The sequence below is a fragment of the Lepidothrix coronata genome, unplaced genomic scaffold (genome assembly GCF_001604755.1).
Source record: "Lepidothrix coronata isolate B3197 unplaced genomic scaffold, Lepidothrix_coronata-1.0 Scaffold203, whole genome shotgun sequence".
In the NCBI taxonomy this organism is placed as follows: Eukaryota; Metazoa; Chordata; class Aves; order Passeriformes; family Pipridae; genus Lepidothrix; species Lepidothrix coronata.
The window spans coordinates 821,997-838,999 of record NW_016690383.1 but is presented as its reverse complement, the minus strand read 5'-3'; the positions used below and the strand labels follow the sequence as shown (position 1 = coordinate 838,999).

At 46.4% G+C, this 17,003-nt stretch overlaps 2 protein-coding genes across 7 annotated transcripts in view; one reads left to right on the top strand and one right to left on the bottom strand.

Annotated features, from left to right (window-relative positions):
• Nucleotides 1–3,033: 3,033 nt before the first annotated feature.
• Nucleotides 3,034–10,088, top strand: SERPINF1 (serpin family F member 1). Of its 5 annotated transcripts, XM_017832591.1 has the most exons (9): nucleotides 3,073–3,162; nucleotides 4,689–4,705; nucleotides 5,627–5,712; nucleotides 6,115–6,313; nucleotides 6,394–6,549; nucleotides 7,371–7,574; nucleotides 8,333–8,475; nucleotides 9,099–9,309; nucleotides 9,680–10,088. In XM_017832591.1, the coding sequence occupies exons 3-9, from the start codon at nucleotides 5,635–5,637 to the stop codon at nucleotides 9,937–9,939; spliced, it is 1,251 nt and encodes a 416-aa protein (XP_017688080.1). In that variant the 5' UTR covers nucleotides 3,073–3,162; nucleotides 4,689–4,705; nucleotides 5,627–5,634; the 3' UTR covers nucleotides 9,940–10,088. The 5 variants fall into 5 exon arrangements, with proteins under 5 accessions (XP_017688079.1, XP_017688080.1, XP_017688082.1 ...); XM_017832590.1 differs by lacking the exon at nucleotides 4,689–4,705 and having other exon boundaries at nucleotides 3,034–3,162; XM_017832593.1 differs by lacking the exons at nucleotides 3,073–3,162; nucleotides 4,689–4,705 and adding an exon at nucleotides 4,970–4,990.
• Nucleotides 10,089–10,576: 488 nt separating this feature from the next.
• Nucleotides 10,577–17,003, bottom strand: part of SMYD4 (SET and MYND domain containing 4) — a 7,905-nt gene continuing 1,478 nt past the window's right edge. The window contains exons 3-10 of one of the 2 annotated variants that reach the window (XM_017832587.1): nucleotides 16,530–16,619; nucleotides 14,457–15,606; nucleotides 13,482–13,664; nucleotides 13,034–13,200; nucleotides 12,582–12,717; nucleotides 12,034–12,150; nucleotides 11,575–11,698; nucleotides 10,577–10,894 (exon numbers count right to left, since the gene is read on the bottom strand). In XM_017832587.1, coding sequence (XP_017688076.1) covers nucleotides 10,744–10,894; nucleotides 11,575–11,698; nucleotides 12,034–12,150; nucleotides 12,582–12,717; nucleotides 13,034–13,200; nucleotides 13,482–13,664; nucleotides 14,457–15,606; nucleotides 16,530–16,619 — 2,118 coding nt within the window. In that variant the 3' untranslated portion in view covers nucleotides 10,577–10,743. The remainder of the gene's footprint in view (nucleotides 10,895–11,574; nucleotides 11,699–12,033; nucleotides 12,151–12,581; nucleotides 12,718–13,033; nucleotides 13,201–13,481; nucleotides 13,665–14,456; nucleotides 15,607–16,529; nucleotides 16,620–17,003) is intronic. The other variant, XM_017832588.1, reaches the window with a different exon arrangement.

The following is a 17,003-nucleotide window of genomic DNA, read 5'->3' as shown; positions in this document are numbered from 1 at the left end:
TTTTGCCCTATTTTGGCAAAAGACAGCATCCTGTTACAGCTTCACTTTTGTCTGAGATGGGAACAGCCCATCACAAACCCTGAAATGAGACTTTGTTCCAAGGCAGTGGTGCACTATCATGAAAGCTCATGAGGCCCTGGCACAGGTTGCCCAGAAAAGCTGTGGCTGCCCCATCCCTGGAAGTGTTCAAGGACAGCTTGGATGAGGCTTAGAGCAATCTGGTCTAGTGGTAGATGTCCCTGTCCATGGCAGGAGGGTTGGAGCAAGATGATTTTTAAGGTCCCTTCCAACCCAAACCATTCTGTGATTCTATGAAAGAATCTTGAGCACCCTCCACCCAACCAAGCCATCCTACCACTTAAAAATATTGGCCTAGCTCACCACACCCCTGCCATGCTGCAGCTCTTTCTGTATAAAACAACTCCTGTCCATAGTAGATTCTGGTTCCAAACCCCCCAGATTCTGGGTAAAAAGGATGGTGCTCTGTTTTTGCGAAACAGCAGTTACAGAGCCCAGGGGCCACCCTTCTGGCAGCGTTTTCCTCACTGGGGAAGTCTGCCTTCCCTCAAAGGAAGGAGCAGAATGCTTCTGGGAGCCTCTGTCCCTGAATAGTCTGCACCATCTGCTGGCATAAGAGAAGGACTGACTCACTAACCATGAATTCTGGGGATGCAGGCGACTTTGGGGAATAAAAAGTCCTGGCTCCAACCTGCAATTATGCATTTCTCCCAGTCTAAAAGGAGAAGAATGGCTGAAGATAATGCCTACCCCTCTAACCAGTGTAATGACACATACCCTTCAAAAAGAGGCTGTAATTACAGGGCCAGGCAATTTTAACAAGTAAACCCACAAGAATTCAGCCCTACTATGAGGGCACAGCTCTAGCCCACAGGGAACATTTTAGCTTATTTATTTATACAGATTCATTCCTAACATTCAGAAATACCATTCCATGCCTTAGGTAAGTCTTGCCTTGGCTACTGTAACCTCCCCGAATGCCACCCTCTTGCACTGCAACCTCTGCATAATTTGAAACTCAAGTCTTTTGACGCCTCTGCCTTCCAGCTCCCCCTTCTACAAAGTTTTTTCCCTTGTTCTCAGTTTCCTGAACAGCTTGGTTCTTATTTCCTATTTTCTCTCCTGTTGCCATCACTCCTCCTCCAAGCTATTCTTGTCAAACTATTAATTTCATCTTATTTGACAGTACAGCAGCCCTCCATGACTGTGCTTCGCTCAACAAATTATCAGTTACACCAACCATAAGACTCTTTTTCACTCCACCGGCTTTCCAGAAGAGGCAGTTTGTAAAATGCAAAGTAATATTAATGTCTCTGCTCAGGAATTTCCACTTTGCATTGCTAAAGCTTTCATTTTGACTGAGCTGTACTCTGAAAAGACATGACTAGCACAGGGCGTCTGCTCTATCCATCTGCACCACTGGCTCAGAATATCAAATAAGTCTCAATATCTTTAATATTAGATGTATTTTTTCCTTACCAGAGCAAATTCGTATCATCAGTACTTCCACAGCTGAAGTGAGCAATGTTCAGACAGCATATTGAACCCAAACCAGAACAATAGTAAAATGTTTGTATTGATTTAACAAAACTGATTTTGTTAGATGAGTTTAATGCACCATTTCAGGGATACCCTTCACCTACAGGAATAAAACTGGTCTTTCATAACATTCTATGCAACTACCACTCTGATTTAAACGGTTTAAAATGAAACCTATATTTAAACAGATGGGAGTTCATTTGAAGATAGAGACGAGACATAAAAACTTCTGTAGTGGTCCTTCCATAAAGGGCATTTTAATACCACAAATAAGGTTTCAAAAAGAGATGAAAACCACCAGAAAATATCTCCACAGCCAACATCCCCATTCCTGGGCCGAGGATGGTACATTAACAAGCACAAACATCTCTCTGCAGATGATTTCTCACAGAGCAAGCTGAGAAGCAGCTGAAAGCAGAGCTGTTACCCTTCTTGCTAGACAGGGTCACCTTTGAAGCACTGACTAATCAAAGGGCAGACGACCTGGTTTGCTTTTCCAGCTTGCAAAACCAGCAGCTAATGCATCTCTAAACTCATCCTTTCCCCTTTGCTGAGTGCAGCACACTTGAGGAACTCCTCATTACCTGCCAGCAGCGAGCCTGGCAGCCCAAAGAGTTATCCCAGTTCAAGACTGGGGGCACTGACAGTACTGCCTACAATTTACTTCCAGCATTTCCAAGCAGACAAACAGCTGGATCAGGTTAGCTACGTGTCCAGTTAGCCCAGTATCCTGGCTCTCCCAGTATCCAGTAACAAATGACTGTGGAGAAGAAAGCCAAGAATGACTAAGGACAAGGAAAACCAACTGTTCTCTGGTTGTACTGCCCAGCTGCTGAGTCTGATGTTACATCTGACCACTGTCAGCCTTCAGGGGACCTGTCTTCCACTAATTCGGTTTGGGTTGTTTTTTTTACCCTCAAATCTGTTTATCTTTCATATTCTGCAGAATCTAGTAATAATGAGTTTTACAATTTAATACTTATTAAAAATACACTCCCTTGATTTAAATGTGCACTGATGGGTGCTCCCCTTGAGTCTTTTATTGCAAATTTTAAGCCAATTATGTTAATGACTTCTTGTTAACCAGTAACTATCACTGGATACAAGCAGTTCAGAGCATCTTCCCCTTAACTGCCTTAAACAACAACAGAATCCTGCTTCCACTTTGTAAGTCTCTCCATTAGATCCTGGACATAAATCCATAAATCCATTAAACGCTGCTGCATTAACCATACCTCTGAGACAAAAGAAATTCCCTGATGTGACATATGGCAAAACTGCTGGGATAAACGACTTGCTCAAACAGGGCAGGGAGCGTTTGCCTCTCCAGCCTTTGCTTTACCCACTACACTGCCCTGAGCACAGGGAGCACATTTGTCTTGGAAAAAAGGGTTAAAAAATTAGTGCAATTCAGTGGGAGAGTGGCAGCAGTGGAAAATGGGAGCAGAGCACTTTAAGAGAGCCCTGGGAAGCTGTAACCTGAAGCCTGCCGAAGGCTGGGCTGGGGGAAGCAGCAAAAAGCAGATGTGGCTGCACCAAACCCACACTGTCCTCGACTCGCACCCGCTGGGAGCCCCTGACAGCAGCGGCAGAGAGGAGCCCGAGGTAAGGGACAGCTCAGGGCAGCTCACCTGTGCCCACTGCCAGCGGTGAGGGGAGCACAGGGCAGGGGCTGAGGCTGGGGAGCTCTCAGAGCACCTGGGAAATGGGAAGAATGGTTCTCGTGCAGGTGTTAAAAGGTGTGATTCCCACCAAGAGACCTCACCAAGGATTGGGAGCCACCAGCACCAGCTTTGCCTCCGGGGCTGAACTGCGCTTGGGAACTGGGGTGGTTTTCTGCCTTTCACGCATCTGTCTTGCAGCTTTTTCTCTGTGATGGTAACAAGTTTGGTGACAGTCAAATCCTCTAGAGCTGGTAGCTGCAGGATGCTTCAGGAGTGCTGTGGGGTGGAACGAGCAGAGTGAGCAGTCTGAACTCACGGCTCATGTTTCACAGCACCTCTAAAGGCAGAAGCGTTTATAAACGATGTGAGACTTGTACCACTGTAGAGGGAAAGTAAAGTATTTCCTTTGCACCTGCAGGCCTTCACAAATCGACAACTCCCAGACACAAAGTACCTTCTCAGCTCATTTCTCAAAGTTTTCTTCCTGTACCTTCCTGACTGTAACATCACACGCTGTTGCTCCTTCTTGTCTCTTTAAAGACAGCGACAGATTTTAATATCATGCCTGAAACATCCCACCTCTCTCCAACCAAATTCTTTTCTCTGCATTGCTGGCTGTGTGCTAAGAGAAATACAAATAGAATCCAGATGTTCAGGCCAATTCAAACGCAAAAGGCTTTGTCTTTTTAAAATGGAAAGTGCTTTTTGGCAAAGTTTGAGAAATATGAAGCTGGTGACAGTACTGGCAAAAACAATACAATCTGCAAAACCAATCTCCGTTCTCGTGGTCCCAGGAGCTCAGTGTAGTTGGAAGCAGAGGTTGTGTTGAGGTTATTTTTTTTTTTCTTCAGAAAAAAGGTTATGCTCCATGGAAAACCTTCATCTCTAAACTAGACTGGGCCAAATCTCTTCCTCTCAGCATGCAAGAATACAGCTTGGTGCAGGCATCCTCACAGAGCCCTCGCTAAGGCCTGTTTAACTGAGACTCACGCAGGGCTTCTGTCATCTCTCTTCCAGCATGGTGCCTGTTCACTGTAAAACTCTGCAGTGATAGGAGCAATCCCAACATTATATCCACTATCATACCACCAAATGCACTGGTTTGTTCCAGATAATAAATTCCTCTTGATCCACATCTTCTGCACCAGAAACCTCATCTACTCAGCAGCTGGGATAGCAGCAGGTCGCAGGATGCAAGTGCACAGGGAAAAAGAGGGTACCACTTCTGTGTTGCACTGACTGAACACAGATGAAAACTTAAAACCTTCACTGTGGTGCCTTTTTCTCCATGGGAGAGCTGCCTCCAGAAGAAAAGACAGGAAAGGGAAACAGCGAACTGCCTTTCACTCTGCCTGAACTGAGTCCTGAACTGGGGCTGTTGTAGCCACGTGTATTTCTAGCAGCAGGCATGTTTTCTTTACAGCTGAAGTTAATCTGAAACACATGTTCTTTCTCTGATTTCTCTAGATGCCTGGATGACAAGGGTTAGTTAAATACAACCCTCTTCCTTTAATTTCTGGGAATCTATCTAAACATTGCTTCAGACCAGCCTCGGTGGCGTCTATTCTCGGGGGCATGACACTGCAGCAGCTCTGGTTTACCCACAGCAAAACCCTGGTTACTCACTGCCCTTTGGACCAGACAGATCTGTCTGGAAGGGCCACATATACCAGTACTGGAGTGATGAAAAGTGGATTCCACAGAAGGGACTGCTCTGGGGAGTTTGGTACTTTTCTCCCACCTCTGTTAAAAAGATTGAATAAGTCAAGGTCTGTCTTTCACTTTTTCTCTAGATCTGGCCCAGCATTAGGTATTTACTCCTCCTCTCCTTATTGTCTTTTAAGAAAACTCTTCTATGTTACTTGATCAAATTGCAAATAAGAAGCAAAGGATGCACACAGGCTGTGCAGCCTTTCAGGTACGTGCAGACACAAGAAACATGGCAAACTACTAACTGAGGCAGGTAACTTGTGTAGCAGAGCAGTAACCAGTCAATGCTGTCTTCTGCCCTGTTAAACAATATGGATTTGGTACCTTTTATAAATGAAGACTTGAATTCTTTTAAGTCTCAAACTCAGAAGAAATTATTTGGTACTTTTCTGGACCTTGGCACTCAGAAACTGCCAACATCAGTGTGGTTTGGGCCACACGCATCTGCTTTTGTGCTCAGGCACACCCACAGTGTGTGCTTGCCCAATTTTAAAGTCACTGGGGCCAGGCTGGCTGGGTACTTCCAACTAGAGAATAAAACTTGGCTAAGATCAGGTGTGTGTTTCACAATTGGAAGGACAAGCAGCAGCATGTGTCACTGCAGTTCCTGTCACAAACAGGTACAGTGAATACTAGTGATAGAGGTGTATTTGCTTGGTTGCTCAAACTCTCTCTGCCATGTTCTTACTCTGTAGGTTCAGGCATGCAGATTCCAGTGGTTCTCCTTTTCCTGGGTCTCTTAACTGTCCCAAGCAGAACCCAGAACTCAGCTACTGAGCAGGTGAGTAGGAGACAACAGGCAAAGAGTGAGGGAGAGATACTTGGAGCAGGTAATTTAATTTTAGAGAATCTTATGCAAGGATTAAGCACTACCCTCCTAAGTTACTAGGATTTTATTTAGCAGCATAATGAGACTAACTCCTGCTTTACCTAGATAAAACCACAGTAGTTACATCAGGGGATGACCACGAGGCAGAAATAGTGGATTTCAAATTCAGTGGTGCCTTTGGCTTTCCTGGGACACTTAAAGTAACTGTTCCCACACTCACCTCCAAGATTAAGCCAGTATTTCTGTACATCACAGGAGAGTACCTGTAGATTGTTTGCCTTTGACACGTTTATCACAACTGCGCCCGCCCTTGCAAACTGCAAGTCTAACCAAAGTGCTCCCTGTACCTGCCAGAACTCTGCCACTGCTGATGGAGCCAACGCTGGCGAGGAAGAGGAAGATCCATTCTACAAGACCCCTGTAAACAAGCTGGCAGCTGCAGTCTCCAACTTTGGCTACGACCTGTACCGCCAGCAGTCCAGCCGCACAGCCACCGCCAACTTGCTGCTGTCTCCCTTCAGCCTGGCTACTGCACTTTCTGGTCTCTCACTTGGTGAGTTCTTGCCCAGTTTCCTCCCATACCATTTGGTTTGACAGGCTGTCCCTCACTGTTGTTGTTGTTGCTCTTGGCAGGTGCTGGAGAACGAACCGAAAATGTGATTTCTCGTGCTCTCTTCTACGATCTGCTCAACAAAGCTGAGGTCCATGACACTTACAAGGACCTCCTGAGCAGCGTGACTGGACCAGAGAAGAGCATGAAAAGTGCCTCCCGGATCATCTTGGAGAAAAGTAAAAGTCCTTCTTCCCCTCTCTTACATTTTACCTAAATAACTAGCAGCAGGTAGTTATTTAGGTGTGTGTATACACACACACATGCACACTGAATACCACAGCACTAACAACTGTGGCTCTGACATCCTCCTGAGCCAGGATGCAGACAGTGCATGGAATGCTCTTGCTGCTTCAGAGAGCCTGGAGAGTTTGTGTGCACTTAAATAAAACACCAGACATGCACACAAAGACAATGGGGATGGAGCAGTTAACGTGCAAAAAGTCCTAAAAAGAAACTTGCTGAGAATTTTGCCTTCACTCCAGGCTGTCTGGCAGGTGTTGCTGGCTTCCAGGAACCACAGATCACATTTTCTATTTGTGATAACATTCAGCCATATTCCTTTGTTTAATTCCTTGCAGAGCTATTTTAAATGTCTGCTCTTGGCATGCAATAAACATCTGCTGAGAAAGCTAAGAGCTATCTTTTGGAACCTGCTGGTTCCAAGAATCCAATAGGTTGAGTAAGCTGTACCCATAAAGCAGGCTGGAGAAAGAAGAAAGGCTGATGTTGGAATAGCTGTGTCCAAGCCTTCGGGTCTTATCTCCTTTTTTCACTTTTCAGAAGAGAGTTATCCCACACTCCAGCACGGGTGGCTGTAGGATTTGGATCAGTTTCCTCGATGGGCCTTCAGTTATTCTTCTTCAAAGCAGGTTTCTGTATATACACAGCCACAGATATTTTTTGAGAGACCTGCTGCTGGGTTTTGGATTGCAATGTGCTGCCTTGAGATTGTTTTGGTAAGGGAGCTCGCTGCAATATCCATGTTTTTGTTCCCCAGGACTCAGGGCAAAGCCTGGATTTTACAGCCAACTAGAGAAGTCCTACAAGATGCGTCTGAGGGCACTAAGTGGCAATACCCAGTTGGACCTGCAAGAAATCAACAACTGGGTCCGGCAGCAGACAAAGGGAAGGATTATGAGGTTCATGAAGGACATGCCCTCAGATGTCAGCATTCTCCTTGCTGGGGCTGCTCACTTCAAGGGTAAGAATGTTGTGTACTTGGATACAGAGAGAGTCCATTAAGCATGTGTGAGAAGAGGAATGCTCTCAGTTCCAATAAAGCAAACAGACTGCCAGAGACACAGAGTGTGAGAAGAAAGTGTTTGAGAACGTTTAGTAAAGAAGAAAAAACACACACTACCTGAAACAGAAATAGTCCTGAGGGAGGAATTATTACTCTTAGGAAGCTGAGTCTTGATCTGTTTGCAGTAAGAGACCAGAGAAGAAAGTTTAAGCTCACAAAACTCCAGAATATCACCACTTAGGGAAGGCACAGCTCAGAGTGTTCTGAGCCTTTTTACCACTGTAGAGGGAATGGAAGGAGATACTAGAGAGCTGTTCTAAAACATGCTGTAAGCCAGTGTCCTGGAGAATTATTGCTTAGAGACAATAAGCAAAATAAAGGGTGGAGAGAGAAGCACTTTATATGCATTGACACAACTGTTACCCTTTAAAATAGTTTTGTAATTACATAAGTAGACATCAACTTCCCAATAGCTACTCCACCCATACATACACTGTCTTGATTATTTATTTGCCATTTAGCCAATTCTCAGATGAAAAGGAGGGGCCAAAGATGGCAGTAAATCAGTAGCTCCAATCAGTCTATCCCTGTTATGCCTCAACTCTTAAAGCTCAAATACTGTATATTAAAGCACAAGATTACTCAGCCACAGACATAAGCCTGGTTTCATATACTATTATTCCAGAAAATCCTCCCTTTTATATTTTAAAAAACAGGGACATGGAAAACCAAGTTTGACACCAAGAAGACTGCCCTGAAGGACTTCCATCTGGATGAGGACAGAACTGTGAAGGTGTCCATGATGTCAGACCCCAAAGCCATACTGCGATATGGCTTTGACTCAGAACTCAACTGCAAGGTCAGAGAGCAAATATTACATAAGATCTCCTAAACCTACTGAGGAGCAGGTTCAGCTACACCTACCTGTTAACCCATTCCAGAAGATAGCCTTGCTCTTCCCATCAGCTAGTTTTGCAATCCCTATTTTGAAAGGCAGTATGTTGATTCTTAGGATATTCTGCTTCTACATCAGCTATGTGACAAGCAGTGCATAATTTAAATAATGCCCAGGTCCTACCAGCCTGTATTGCTTGACTTAAAGTTGGGCAAGAAGGGCAGGGCACACTCCTTAAAATTTTTCCATCTCTACCTCTTTCAACTAATCTTTCACTGTAGCATGAACTCAAAGATGTTCTAGCTGAGAATCCCCCAGAGCAATGCTAGAGGATTCAACAAGTGAGAGAGCACTTGCCATATAATGGCAGGAAAAGTGCAGCATGGGTGGATGGAAAGCCTGGGGAAAATCCAGAGGGGTCAGGAAGCATCATGTTGGATAAAAGCAAACAGGGAGGAAGAACAAATGTTAACTGGAAAGGCTGACCAGGCACTCAAGATTCAGGACTGTGCCTGGTACAGAATGGGTAAAACTGTTTATGGTTGATGTGACCCTTTCTTCTTTCTCTCTTATCTCTGGCTTTGCAGATTGCCCAGCTGCCACTGACAGAGGGAATCAGTGCCATGTTCTTCCTGCCTACCAGGGTGACCCAAAATATGACTCTGATTGAGGAAAGCCTCACTTCGGAGTTTGTCCACGATGTAGACAAGGAGCTGAAGACAGTCCATGCTGTGCTAAGCTTGCCCAAACTAAAGCTGAACTATGAAGAGGCACTTGGCAGCACATTAAAGGAGACAAGTATGTACATCACACCCCCTTTACAGACTGCCAGGGCTTGAAGCAGTGGGCAAGTTGCTTCCTGCTCTCAGAAGAATATGAAGCTGGTGGGTTATTAGTTAGGTCAGTGTGTAGAGATTTCACCAGCAACTAAATCGTCTTGCCCAGGACTCCTCAGCTTTTTATCGCATCTCTCCATCATGCTCATACAGTGCTTCTGAGATTGAGAGGGTGAAGCTCAGTACAAACAGGTGTAAGCTGCTCCTCTCTGTATCCCCAGTAAACTCTGCCAGAGCAGCTCCATGCCCTCCTGGATCACAGCATTAGCTGTACTGCTCCCCCACCCGCAATCCATGCTTTCAGCTAATGGAATTCTCTTTCTTTCCTCCAGGGCTTCAATCTCTTTTCACCTCACCTGACTTCACCAAGATTTCTGCCAAGCCTCTTAAGTTATCTCATGTGCAACACAAGGCAATGCTGGAGCTTAGTGAAGATGGGGAAAGATCCACACCAAATCCTGTGGCGAACGCTGCTCGTCTGACCTTCCCCATAGAATATCACGTGGACAGACCTTTCCTTCTTGTACTGCGAGATGACACCACTGGAACCCTCCTCTTTATTGGCAAGATCCTGGATCCCAGGGGTGTTTAGATCCCATCACAATAATCTGCAATGGTAGGGCCCAAATGGAAAGGGTGGTATTGGGAGGGATACTGACTCCCTGCTCTGCTGCACAAAGACACAACTTGCAAATCTTATGCCTTCATGCTGCAATAAAAGAGCTTTTGCTATTAATCTCAGCAAGGCCCAGTATTCTCCCTTGAAAGATTGTCTGCCTACATCCTGTGTCTTCACTCCCAATTTCCCCAGTGAGCCACAATGCAGTTCTGTGTCCCAAAAGCAAGAAATACCTGGTGTATACTGCATTCTTCCCTATCCCGCTTTCCAACCTCACACCAGTTGTTGATACCGAATCCCTCATTACTGACAGACCTGTGCTGGAGCCCTCCAGGTTCTGCAGTGCCTCCTCTTATAGGCTGTAAGTTTGCACTTCCCAGCTTGCTGCCTCACCCCTCCCACTATTTACATTTGACACTGGCAAGAAAAGTGCTTCACAGTATTAAAAATAGAAGGCAGTGTGCTCTGGATGACTGTACGTTCATAATGCTCAGGGTACCACACAGGGGAGAGTCACACTTCATACACAAGCAACTCAAACATTTGCTTCCAACCCACACATAGAAATTACACAACAGCCTCTATTCCCACCGTACCACACACAGACCTCTCACGTTAGAATTGGTCATTTTATTTACAACAGCCTCACTAAAGAGCATTTCTGATTTCATTCAAGTTGCTGTTACACGATTTTCCAGCTTGTACTACATGACTACCTTACCACATGACACTTAGCTTTGATGAAAGATCACATTGCAGCTTCCTTTGACAGGGAAATTAAGTCCTCTGAAGGATGCTTCTGGGAAGCTCTGACAGACAGGTCTTCATCTCTTGTAGTTCCTGGATCTGAGCACTCTGAGGACCACAGTGCACTGACAAAATCTCCTCTGCTCTTTGAATTGTGCTCAGAGCTTCAGAAACTGCAAATCTGAAATAGGAAGATAATAACAGAGTATGCAAAATACTTAATTCAGCTTCTTGACTTACACAACCTTTAAGCTCTTTCTAACAAAAACCTAAACCTGTTCATGGGTACAGATCCCACCCTCCCCTGCCTTTCAGCACCAGGCAAATCATGTGCAACTTCAGCTGCAAAGGGAGGATGAGGGGGAGGAAAAGGTAAGGAGATGGACAAAAACTGAAAACATTATCTCTGAGCATAGTACTCCCTATCTCCTCACTGTGGCTCCCACCAAAATTAATTCAATTAAAGGGAGGTGTTGTGAGAAGCTTTTCAGAAGCAGTGCAGGGATTTCCTTGACAATAAAGCAAGAGGATTTCATTCTCTCCTTTGAGAAGATGTCAGCAACATTACACAACTGAGGTATAAACACCAAGGGTGATGAGTTGTCAGAATAAAATGATTGGACGGGGAATAAATTGAGCCAAGGAGAAGTGAAAACAGGTCCAAAGAGAGCTGCAAGGAATAAGGGAACCCCAGGGGGGTTAAGGAACTTGCACTTGTGTAATGGTCAACTTTGGTACCTGTGCTAGATTGCCCAGTGTCCTGTGAGACACCCTCAGGGTGTCAAGGACCACCTGCCATGATACTGTGTCAGACCCACAGGAGTGGTGCAGGGAAGGGACAGAGGATGAAACCAAACTTACCCATTGAAGAGAATTTGTGCCAGCTTGAAGAGTTCATGACCTGTTTCTACACTCGATGGCCCATGATGCATTTCCACAATCCCAATACTCTTCTTCAGGTGTCTGGCTGCTTCCTGCCACTTTCCTGATGGAAAACCAAACCAAAACAAAAAAATGAGAAATGAATAAATATTTTCTAGAGCTATCACCACCCAAAGAATCTGACAGCATTATGCACAATGTGATGAACTATGTCCACAGCATTCTTGGGAGGCTGCTGAACTCAGAACCAGGACAGGCAATCCAGAAGAACATGAGATGACATTATTGTTCACTGACTGCTAGGAACATAGTTTTGGTCTTTCTGAGAGCCCTGCTGTCAAAACTAGGGAAAAAATGCAAGGGCCAGTCTGAGAAAAGGCTAGTCATGTTAAATTCAAAGTTCAGAAAACATGGGATAATGGGAAGACAATGCCATACCAAGAGTAGCATAGACCTGTGCCAGATGATCCTCCATTTCTCCCATCAGCAAATGCTCTGGAGATAAGAAGTTTCCAGCATCCATTTGACACTTCAGGAGCACTTTGATAGCCTGATCTATAACAAAACAGGTTATAAAATTCATCCTATGGCCAGTCTCCAGCTGTCCATGATCCATGAAGTAAAATCAATCTGATCTCATCTTTGCATCTTACACAGGTAATTGGGATTTGGCTGGGATTCAACTCTGCTTATTCTACCCCAGTGTAGGCCCAACTCACCCCAGGAAAGCAAGGCCCGGGAATGCCTAACTCCAATGTTACCCTGACTTCTTTTTATTTAATTACTTTACTATAGGACAATGTGTGACTTAGATTAATACCCGGATCAGGGGTATAAAAAACCTAAAGGTGAAGTCCCCAGGGACACCAGGCCACATGCCATAAGACCCCAAAGGCATGAGCAACAGTGCCATCTCATGGCTACAGCTTTGTGTCCCAACGTGTACTCCTCAGCTCCTGACCTTAGAGCAGAAAGCTGAGCCTTACCAGCCTTCCTGTCCCTCAGCAGGTCTAAAGCTTTCTTGATCTGTTGCTGAAGGTCCTGTAAACGGTGTGACAGGTTCTCTCTGCTGACTGAGGTTGCACAAGCTTCATTTGAACAACAAAGCAGGTCTTCTTCCCCCTGTGGAAATCATCCCTGTGATCATTCCTGCTCACGTTCAACTCAGCACTTACTTTCCATCTCCATTAGCTCTGTATTGTTTTATAGAGATGCTAAATTGTTTTTCAGTTGTATTCATTAAACAAAGTGACTTTTTCATAAAGTGCTATTAGCTTATTTGATTTTATAAGAAACAGTGAGATACTGGCATGACTCTACAGTGGCTTTTGCCTTCTGAGCAGGGATCGAACTGAGGTCTTTAACTCTTGGCTTTCCCAGAGACCCAAACTTTACACACCCCAGTTAAGTTCCACAGTTATAACTATGGGAGAACTACCTGCATTGGAGCCTGGCAGCTGGGACAGCAGAATGAGTTTCTCATGGACACCACGCTCTTGACATCAGACTCTAACTCATCAAGGCATGCCCGACAGCGACACTCAAAGAAATACTGTCTGAGAAGCTGTTGTCTCTCAGCAGCTCCCATTCTACATTGGTGAGGCCCTGAAAAGGAATGGCGAGGGTAGAAATCTCTAAACAGGTACAGTTCTTAATATCAGAGTAAATGGATCTTTGTTATAATTGAGACCACATATGTTTTGCAGAGGACATAGCTGGAGACTGAAAATCCAACGGTGGGCTCAAAGTGATAAAATTTTGTGTTGGTATCTTTGGTCAAGGCTGATACATAAAAAAAGGCTCCAGCAACATTATGGTATTAATATCCACCAGAATGCCAAGGAATGATGTCTGTGCCTTGAGACAAACCCAGAGTTAATGCTTACCATAGCAGTGGAAGATCTCTTGGCCCCTTGGGATTGGCTGCGATGCCCTGACAGTGGCAGCTGTCCCACTGAATGACACGCTGGTGTTGGGACAGCACGAGTGGTTCAGGAGGCTGAGGACAGGAAAGAAGGCTGTCGCCAGGCGCACGGGCTTCTTATTTACAACAGCACCATCTCCGGGCCCTGGAGACAGAGGAAGAACAGGCAGGTTGGGAATGGATGCTCACAAACCCACGCAACTTCTGCAACGAGCGCCGTGACCGATCGCAGACAGCAGCAGGAAGGTTCCCGGTATATTGCTGCAATAAATAATAGTGAAACACGCTCTGCGTGTGCACCAAGGAACAGGCCAGCGTGGGACAGGCCATTAAATTTTAAGCAAGTCATTTTCATCTGCAGTGGGAGCTTTTTACAGCTGATAATTCAATCTCTTCACTTCACACAAGCTAGATGAGCAAGGACAGGACGGTTATGGGCTCCTCAGCAATAGAAAGACAAGAAGCTACCGGAGAGGGTCCAGCAGAAGCCATAAAGATGCAGAGGGGTCTGAAGCATCTCTCTTATGAGGAGAGACTGAGGGAGGTGGGCCTGGTTAGTCCAGAGAAGACTGAGAGGGACAATAAATATAAATATCTCAAAGGTGGGTGACAGGAGGATGGTGCAAGACTCTTTTCAGTGGTGCCCAGTGACAGGACAAGGAGCATTGGCCATGAAATAAAACACAAGAAGTTCCACACAAGGAAGACCTTCCTTCCACTGAGGGTGGCAGAGCACTGGAACTGTCCAGGGAAGGTATGCAGTCTCCCTGTCTGGAGACATTCCAAACCCACCTGGACATGTTCCTGTGTCACCTGCTCCAGGTGACCCTGCTTTGGCAGGGAGGGTTGGACTGGGTGATCTCCAGAGGTGCCTTCCAACCTTAACAATTCTGCGATTCTGTGACAAGAGAGAAGGACTTAAAAGCTTTTATCTTACCCAACTCCTGCATTACAGTAATGGCTTGTGCATTACACTGCAGCTGCAACACGTGTCTCAGCATCGCTTCTGCCACAGTCTTCAGCTCTGGAGACAATTCATCCGAAGTTTGTTCAGATGTCTTTGTTTTGGGCCACTGCTCAGATGATTCCTGATTCAAAACAGCAGCATGTAGGCCAGCCTCTTGCAGCTGTTTGCATATGGCTACTACACTCAGCATGCAGAGGAACTTGTGTTCAGGGCTGTGCTGCTCAGTGTGGGGCAAAAGGTGGAACACAGCTTGGTAAGAACTGTGATACTGACCACTGTCGTCACAACCAGGGATACCTCTGGTACCAGCTCCTGGCTCTAGTGTCTCACTGAGACATTTGCACCCTGCTTTGGGGTTATGAGGGTCCTTGTCCCCGCTGTGGGACCATTCCACCAGCCTGTTAACCTCTGCAAATCCTGCCAGTAGAACAGTCCTCAAGGCCACGTGGCAGAAGACGCCCAACGTGAGAAGCAGTGCTCCCAGGGAACACTCTGTCCTGTGGTACTGCTCCCATGCCATGTCTGCACAGTCCTGGCTGCAGTACTTTGCATAACTGCACCCCCGACAAGGCACTGAGGCCAAGAGCTGCCTCAGACAACGGTGGCAATAAAGATCTGCATTAGTGACCCGAGTGTCCCACGCTGTTTCGCTGTCCTGCAGAGGAAGGCTCTCCCCAGGGCAGAGCACACTTACAAAGGCCTCCTCTTTCAACAGGCTCTGTCCTGGCATGATGTCCTGGGAGGCCACCAAGTGTCGTCCTCTCTCTGTATCAAAATTCAAGCTCAAAGATGAAGATGCGCCTGAAATACTGTCGTTCTCTTCCCAGATCTCTGACTTCCCTTGCATGTCAGCACGTGCTTCTTGTGCAGGCTCTGGACACCTCTCTTTCTCATGTAATTTAACCTTCAGTTGACTTAATTTTTTTAGCAGTGTCTGGTGTGTAGGACTAGTCATGAGCCCATCCATATGGATTTTACTCTCCACCACACTGAGGGCATCTGCTGCATCCTGTAACCTCCCCAGGCACAGCAGACACTCAGCTTTCCGCAGCAAGACCTTGGGCAGCAGCCTGTCTGGATAGCCATGGCTTTCAGCTCTGGCAATGTCTTCCAAACAAACCTAGGAACAAAGAGAAGGCCTTTTAAATGTACTTGAAAACCAGCTGAGACTCGTGCTCTTTTATTCCACCTATGATATTCTCATTAAAATATTCTGTATGTTAATCCGCAAATTCCATGTGCACAGCCAATCTGTGGCCCAAATAAGGGCTCCTGACATAAGAAGAATGAAAGGGTGAACCCTTTAGAAAGTTGAAATAATGGATGTTTCAAGCACAGCTTGGGAAACACATCTGATCTACAGACTCTAGTTCTAACAATCAAATACCTGTTCTTGGGAGGTTTGCAGAGCACCCACCTGAACCCTGTGTGCAAACACTGTGCTATAACACCTCAGAGGGTCTGTGGGCTCTTCCTTGTCCCAGTCCCCTCTCTTACAGAATTGTTAAGGTTGGAAAAAACCTCTAAGATCATTGAATCCAACCACTAACCCAGCACTGCCAAGCCCACCACTAACCCATGTCCCCAGGAGCAATATCTATACAGTTTTTTAATACTTCCAGGGATGGTGACACCACCACTGCCCTTGGCAGCCTATTCCAGGGTTTGACAATCCTTTTTGGGAGCAAATTGTTCCAAGTATCTAACCTAAACCTCTCCTGGAGCAACTTGAGGCCATTTCCTCTTGTCCTGTCACTTGCTACTTGGAAAAAGAGATTGACCCCTACTTGGTTACAACTTCCTTTCAGGGAGTTGTAGAGAGCAAGAAGGTCCCCCCTGGGCCTCTTTTTCTCCAGCCAGAGCCCCCTCCAGGTGCTCCTCATCAGACTTGTGCTCCAGACCCTTCTCCAGCTCTGTTGCCCTTCTCTGGACACATTTCTACACACCTTTCGCTACACAGGATGGCTCAGCCCACCCTGTGGGAGTTTGGCCTTGCTTGGGGGCACCCAGGAACATGAGGGGTGGGTGCTTCCCACCACTTACCTCAAAGTGCTCCAGGTGGAAGAGGGCGGCGGAGCGGTTGGCGAAGCAGACGGACACCTCAGGGCTGCTGGGGGGCTCGTGGGATACCGCCTGTGGGGACCAGAGAACTGCTGCTGCCTCAGGGATCCCTCACAGGACCCTCCCAGTAGGGTTTGTGGGACCCCCTTCCTGGGGATCCCCACATGGACCCCTTTGACCATGAGGGGGCTGTAGGACTCCCTCCCGAAGGATCCCCTAATGGGATGCTTTTGTCTGCGAGGGGCTGCAGGACCCTTTCCCTGGGGATCCCCTCACAGGACCCCTTCAACCATGAGGGGTTGCAGGAGCCCCTCCCCGGGGATCTCCTCATGGAAGCCCTTCAGCCATGAGGGGCTGTGGGACCCCCTCCCCAAGGATCCCCTCACGGGAGCCCTTTGGCTATGAGGGAGGAGCTGCTCTGGGGGCTGCCCCACCACACCCACCTTTGAATAGAGC